The following is a 7,577-nucleotide window of genomic DNA, read 5'->3' as shown; positions in this document are numbered from 1 at the left end:
TTTTAATCTTAGAAAAATTTTCGGCAGCTCTAATCATTTTTAATCCTAATATAAATTTTAATAAGAGTTTTCTTTATTCATTTTAAGATGAGGTTATTTATGTAACACTGTCCTTTTTTTAGTGTTTTAATTAATTATATGATTTGTATGATTAATTGTTGAATTATCATTTTAATGTAGTTTAAAGTTCTAATAATTAAGGTAATGTCTGTTAAAGTTGAGTAAGTCTAGCTTAGAGAAGGATATATAATATTTTTTTTTATGTTGTAAACCTCATAAGTTCATGTTTTAAGAAAACTTAATGAGAGGTTAGTGAGATAAACTTTGTGACCAGAGGAACTTTTTTTTTTCTTTTCTTCTTCTTCTTCTTCTTCTCTAGCTATTCTCTTCTAGTCCCTTCCTTTAACTAGGCAACGAAAGTAGATCTTCATATTCGAAGTTTGGAGGTTGAGAATTCAAGTTATGAGACGTGCAAAGTTCTTTTCTTCCCTTTCTCCTCTTCATGCTTTGGAGCAGTTCGAGGTAAGGAGAGTCTTGTGTATGATTATTGTTGATTTGTGATGAATGAATTTTGTTTTGATGAATGGTTGTTGTTGCTACCTAGAATCATTAGATTGCAGTTAGTATTGGTGGAATTTGAGATGAGAAGTTGCTTTGAGTTGGGTTCACGAAAGGTGTTTTACGTGGAATTTTTGGTGAAATCTTGGTTGCATGTTGCTTGTTTAGTTGATTTTGAGTTGTTTATAGTACATGAATATTGTATTACATGTTGCATGTCGGACTTGTGTTGAGTTTCAGTTGGATTAGGCTGGTCAAATCGAGTTAGGGATTTTTAGTCTCTTGATGTCGGACACAAAATTGGTGGCACCAAGTATAAGAAGAGAGAATTGTCTCTAATTTTATCACATCGAGTGTTAATAAGTTGAAAGATACCAAATGAGAGAAAAAAGAATTTTCTTTGTCTAAATTGATATGTTAATTAGGTGTGGATATTGTCATGTCAAACGTGAGAGAGTAGGAAACTCTCTGCCTTATCTACACTAGGTGTAGAGAGTTTGGTGTCGAGCATGGATGAGAAATCAAGTCCCCTACCTTAATGGCATCGAGCGCGAGTTGCATAATTTTAATGTGATGTTTAAATTGTTCCATAATTGAAAGGTGATGGTTTGATTATATGATGAATGTTGTATGAAGATGGTTCATTATGTATTGAGTTGAGATAATGTATGATGATATTTATGTTGCTAAATTATTAGTTGATAGATAATTAAGTTGTAAAGTTGTATGATGTTATAGTTAATCAAGTTGTTAAACTATTAAACATGTGGTGTAGATACATATTTGTGTTGAGATACATAAAAATTAGAGGAGAGTAAAAATTGTTTGAGAAATTAAATATTTCATTGCGTGAATATAAGTTATGGTACTCTAAACGTTTCTTCTAGATTTTATGTGGAATCGTATGTGAAAAAGGTTGATGCATACATGTATAAATTGACCAATCAAATAAGATATATGATGTTACTTTGATGTAACATAGGGTGTATATATATAACTTGTTGAGGGAATTTTCTTACTTTCAGTATTATGTTTTAAGGTTGTTTTCTTTTAGATTTTATGTTGAATCGTATGTGAAAAAGGTCATTGCATACATGTATAAAGTGACCAATCGAATAAAATACATGATATTATATAACCTGTTGAGGAGATTTTCTTACTTTCTGATTATGTTATTTGCCCAATAAATATGTAGATTACATTAATAACTAAGTAACAGTTGAATGATAACTCTAGGATAGTTGAATATTGTTTGATAATAAATGAATTATTAGTAAATGTAATTGTCAAATCATTATAGTATAACTAAACTATTAATAAGTGTAATGACTTATTAAATTATAATTTTAAAAATAATTAATTTATTATAATTTAACTAAAAATTATTTTTCTAATATTTTGAATTGTAATAAGGTCACCTCTACCACAAAGCTTAAAAGGACAAACAGATGTTTTGAAAGGACTAATATTTTGAATTGTAATAAGTTCACCTCTTTCTGATATTTTTCTAACATTTTGAATTATAATAAATCTTTCTTGATATCATTTAATGATCTAAAACAAACGTTTCACTGAAAAAGAAATGTAAATCTACATGTAAAGAACTAACTACTGAACTAGCAAGGTTGAGCTACTAATTAATAAGAATTAAAGTAACATGTATTAGTTTGTACGTTGAATATGGAAAAAGTTGCACTGACCCGAGCCAATATTAAACCGACCCGAATTTGCTTGTCACGTTTGGAATGTTTCAACGTAGTACTATTCAATACCTTTACCAACTTCTTTATCAGTGTTTTCAATTTATACTTAAGATAATAATACTGTTTCTGCAATTTCCCAACATGGTGATCACCACCGCCACAAATTATGAGTTAGAGACAAGTGATGGTTCTGCTTATTACGATGGTAAAGCTGAACGTATATCTTTTGACGATTCAAAAACTGGAGTGAAGGGCCTTGTGGATTCTGGGGTGTCGAAGATTCCACGCATGTTCTATTCTGGCAAATTGGACCTCACTGAGACCCTACTAAGTGCCTCAAAGATCAGTGTCCCTGTCATAGATCTTCAAGACATGGAAAAAAGTTCATCTCAGCATGCTGAAGTGGTTGGTAAAATTGGAAGTGCATGCAGAAAGTGGGGGTTCTTCCAAGTGGTGAATCATGATGTTGGTGTTGAGGTTTTGGATGAGATGATATCTGGAATACGTAGGTTTCATGAACAAGAGGGTGAGGTGAGGAAAGAGTTTTACTCAAGGGATAGTAATAAGAAAGTTAGGTATTTTTCTAATGGCGGCCTGTTGAGAGATTTGGACCAGCCTGCCAACTGGAGGGATACTGTTTCATTTGTTGCAAATCCTGATCTTCCCAACCCAGAAGAAATACCAGCAGTGTGTAGGTAATTAATGGTTTCTAATTCTGATTTTGACTTTTAATTTTGCACTTGGTGAGGCATGATGGTACAAGGTTCTAAGGACACTAATCCATGGAAACCTAAGTGCTAAATGACAAGAAGAGAAGTACATTTATGAAAGTAATGTCATGTGATAGGAAAATAGGGATAGAGAGAAATGATAAGTGTTAATGAAGTGTTTGATGTGTAGGAGTGTTTATTATTGGAAGTTGAGATTTTTTTAAATGAAAATAAATTATTTTAAAATTTCTTGTAGATTTTTTTTTTACTTGTAAGTTTAATTAATAATTGCTTATGTCTTTACTTTGTAGAGGAAAAAGATATTTATTTTTTAATTAAGTCATAATTATTTGTTTTTGACTTTATCTGGTGAAGGGATTGTTATATATATTAGCATTTAAATATTTTTATTTTCAAAGTGTGCAAAATTTGATTCATAATCAAATTATATCATATTAGTTTTTGTTTTCTTTTGTGTGAAGTTCTTGTTTATAATTTAAGACCTTTATTCGTTACGTATCGTCTTATACCTTAATCTACTAAATTTTTTGTATAATTTATTCATTTCGATACATATTTTGCTCAGTTTATAACTTAATCTAATAACTATTTTTTGTTGAGATACAAATAAGGTCTCACATTGATAAAATAAGAGAACAAATAAAAGTTTATAGAGTATACATACTCCAATGATTGAGAGACCTCTTGGGTGATAATCAAAAGCAAAATTATAAGGACTTAAGCCCAAATCGAACAATATCTTATCGAGTTATGTGTGAAATAATCTTATGAAAATAACAAAGTCATAACTTTATTCTTTTTATATAAATATATCCTCTCAAATAAATACCATAACATAATTCCTAATATTTTTCTGTTCAGTCTTATACATTGTTTTCATTTATGATTTTCTAACAGTTTATATATCATTACTTAGGTTCTAAGTTGCTATTGTGGTTGTGGTTGTGAGGCATGATGGTACAAGGTTCTAAGGACTAATCCATGGAAACCTAAGTGCTAAATGAGAAGAAGAGAAGTATATGTATGATAAGTGATATGATGTGATAGAAAAATAGGAATATATATATGATGTGATAGGAAAATAGGGATAGAGAGGAATGATAAGTGTTAATGAAGTATTTGATGTGTAGGAGTGTTTATTACTAGAAATTGAGATTTTTCTTAATGAAAATAAATTATTTTAAAGTTTCTTGTAGATTTTTTTTTATTTTACTTGTAAGTTTAATTAAATATTGCCTGTCTCTATTATGTAGAGCGAAAAGATATTTATTTTTTAACTTAGTCATAATAATTTGTTTTTAACTTTATCTGACGAAAGGATTGTTATATTAGTATTTAAATACTTTTTTAACATTTTTAAAGTGTGCAAAACTTGATTTATAATAAAATATATCATATTAGTTTTTGTTTCGTTTTGTGTGAGGTTCCTATTTATAATTTAGGATCTTTATTCGTTATGCATCATTTGATAGCTTAATCTACTAAATCTTTTGCATAGTTTATTCAATTCGACACATAGTCTGCTTAGTTTATAGCTTAGTTTGATAACTATTTTTTGTTGGGATATAATAAAGTTGTACATCAATAAAATAAAAGAAAAAATAAAAATTTATAAAATACACATACTCTAAGGATCCCTTTTGAGTGATAATTAAAAACAAAACTTTAAGGATTCATGTTTAAAGTTAAATATCTTATTAATTTATATGTGAAATAATCTTATAAAAATATCGCAACTCTCTCCACTTTATATAAATATATCCTCTCCAACAAATCAAATATCATAATCCGTAACATTTTTCTGATCAGTCTTGTACCCTGTTTTCATTTGACATCTTCTAACAGTTTATATATCATTACTTAGGTTTTAAATTGCTATTGTTGTTGAGGTTGTGAGTCTTGATATTATGGAATTTAGTCAAGGTCACTTGTGATTTCACCTATGGACCCTATAGCATTTGGACATATTTTTTTATTTGATGAAACGCTTATGTATTTGTAGACACATTGTGGCTGAATACTCAAAGAAAATAAGGGCTTTGGGGGTTACAATCTTAGAGTTATTGTCAGAGGCTCTTGGTCTTGATCCTTCTTATCTTAAGAAAATGGACTGCTCTGAGGCACTATTTATTATGGGTCACTACTATCCAGCATGCCCTGAACCCGAATTAACTCTGGGCTCTATAGAGCACACTGATATGGACTTCATGACAATACTTCTCCAAGATCAAATGGGTGGTCTTCAAGTTCTTCATGAGAATCAATGGATTAATGTTCCTCCTCTGCGTGGAGCACTTACTGTTAATATTGGAGATCTTTTACAGGTAATTACTGTAATAGTTAATTTCATGTTTTCTACAGATAACTGGAATTGAGATAGCTTAGAAGTTACTGATTCAATGAAACTATTATAAGATAAATTTTATAAATGTTTATCTTTAAAGTTAGAGTAGCACCTACTGTTTTTTTTTTTTTTTTTGTTGAAATCTTGCCTTAGCTGAGGTGATTTGGAAATTGTAAACTCCTGGTACCGAGTTCGATTTTGATGGATAAAAAAAAAAGGAAGTGATTTGGGAATGTCTGAAGAAGTAAGGCAGAACTATTAAGAAGGATTGAAGACTTGAAGTCAATAATTTATCTACAGGTTATTCAGATTAGCTTACCCCACCTAGCTGGCAAAAAGCTTGGTTGTTGTAGTTTGGCTTTGAATATGTTGAGTGATGCAAATATTGCAGAAAGGTCCACGGTCCAGGCACCAGAGCAAAAAAAAAAAATGAGTGTGAGATTCAACTAGGATTTTCTAGCTGTAAATTATAGCTTGTGGTTAGGAATTCAAATTATCGTTGCACTTTGTTAATGCACGCTTTATGGTCCACAATCACAGCCTGATGCAGTTGTGTTCACTACATTACTTTTATTGATGCTGATTCAATGATTAAGAACAGTTGGATATCCTTATCAAATGTGCTTTTCCCCATATAAAAGAATAACATGATTACAGTTTTCATGGCTGAGATATTCAGTTTTCATGGTTGATATTCTGCCATAGACTTTTGGCATAGATATTATTGAACAACTTTCTTAGACAATTAAAGGTACACATGCTTAATAATCATAATTACATTGTTCTGTTTTGTTTTTGTGGTACTCACTGTCATTACTGTTTCCTATGAAAAGCAAACTGAAAATAGAATGAGACAACTTGAATTATAATGGACATAGGGTTGTCAATTCATGACCTGCAAAATTCAGCAGAAAAGCTTGATGTAAAATGTATTATCCTTAAGGTGTTGCTTTCAAAATGAATGTTAAAAGGGCATGATGCAGCATAAAATAGAAGTGACCTAAACTAAAATATTTAGGACTATCATTATCACACTTTTTTTTTTTTAATATAAAAATTACAATTATAATATTAAAGTTCGAATTTAAGACATTGTGTATATTACCTCAACTTTTGTTATTAGGCCATTTTTAGTGATTTCATACACTCGTTTTATGATTGCATTGATCAATTTCCTTTCTATTGGTGTAGCTTATGACAAATGACATGTTCATCAGTGTTAAACACCGGGTCGTGGCGAGTCATATAGGGCCTAGGATTTCTGTAGGAAGCTTCTTTATGAACTTTACAATGTCCAAGTGTACATCAAAGGTTTATGGTCCAATAAATGAATTGTTATCAGAAGAAAACCCCCCAATCTACAAGGATATTACTATGAAAGATTTCTTGACACATTATTACTCAAAAGGTTCTGATGGCAAGTCTTGCTTGCTGCCTTTCAAGATCTGAATCAAATATACAGAAATAGTTTGGCGCACTCTTTGATTCTCGTGGACAAGGCTTTACTCTTTAATCATAAATAACAAGAGGCATTGAATCTGGTTCTCTGTATCTAGGAATTTTAAAGGACAGAAAAATATTTATACTACCCCAACATATAGTTTCTGTGTACGAGTGTATGGCAATAACTTGATGTATGTATCTTCAGTGTGTCAATGTCATCATATTTTTCATTTTTTCTTTAATGCATAACACATGTTTATTGTTCACTGGAATTCCACATATCATTACCATCTTATTTTTCAAGTGACGCATGAAATCATGACAACTCAAATTCTTGGCAGAAAGATATTGCTAAAATTGTAACTGGGTAAATATGGTCTCATTCTCAAATGATTGCGTATAATCTATTGGAGATTGTGACCTTCTTAGTTTCAAATGAACTTCTTGAAAAGCATTTACAAGTGAAAAAAATAAAGTAAAATATATTAATTTTTTTATTAGTTAAAAATAATTTTTCACTCTGTTTTTCTTAAAACTTTCACGTTTAACTCCTCTATAATTTTTTTTTCTTACAAGTATTTTCTTTTGAGAACAATCCTATTTGAGACAATGTCGAACATTAATTGTGAATATCTCTTCCGGTAGGAATTCAAATCCTAATTTGTAAGGTTGTTAGAGATTTTAACCTTTTTTGTTAGTTTGGACCCTTGTTACTCGTTAGTTCTATATAAGGTTTTGATTTATAAGAAAAGTTCAATTCATTTTTTTTTTAATTCTACATAAGTGTTTGTTCACTTT

General features: G+C 30.1%; 1 protein-coding gene across 1 annotated transcript; it reads left to right on the top strand.

The window, feature by feature from the left end:
* The first annotated feature begins 2,325 nt into the window (after nt 1–2,325).
* Nucleotides 2,326–7,021, top strand: LOC109804155 (1-aminocyclopropane-1-carboxylate oxidase homolog 1). Its single transcript, XM_020365940.3, has 3 exons — nt 2,326–2,956; nt 4,995–5,316; nt 6,528–7,021. The coding sequence occupies exons 1-3, from the start codon at nt 2,403–2,405 to the stop codon at nt 6,783–6,785; spliced, it is 1,134 nt and encodes a 377-aa protein (XP_020221529.1). The 5' UTR covers nt 2,326–2,402; the 3' UTR covers nt 6,786–7,021.
* Nucleotides 7,022–7,577: the final 556 nt, after the last annotated feature.

This window comes from Cajanus cajan, chromosome 1, assembly GCF_000230855.2.
Source record: "Cajanus cajan strain Asha chromosome 1, NIPB_CcT2T_4, whole genome shotgun sequence".
In the NCBI taxonomy this organism is placed as follows: Eukaryota; Viridiplantae; Streptophyta; class Magnoliopsida; order Fabales; family Fabaceae; genus Cajanus; species Cajanus cajan.
Note: the sequence above shows the minus strand (reverse complement) of the source record. Positions and strands in the feature narration are given on the sequence as shown.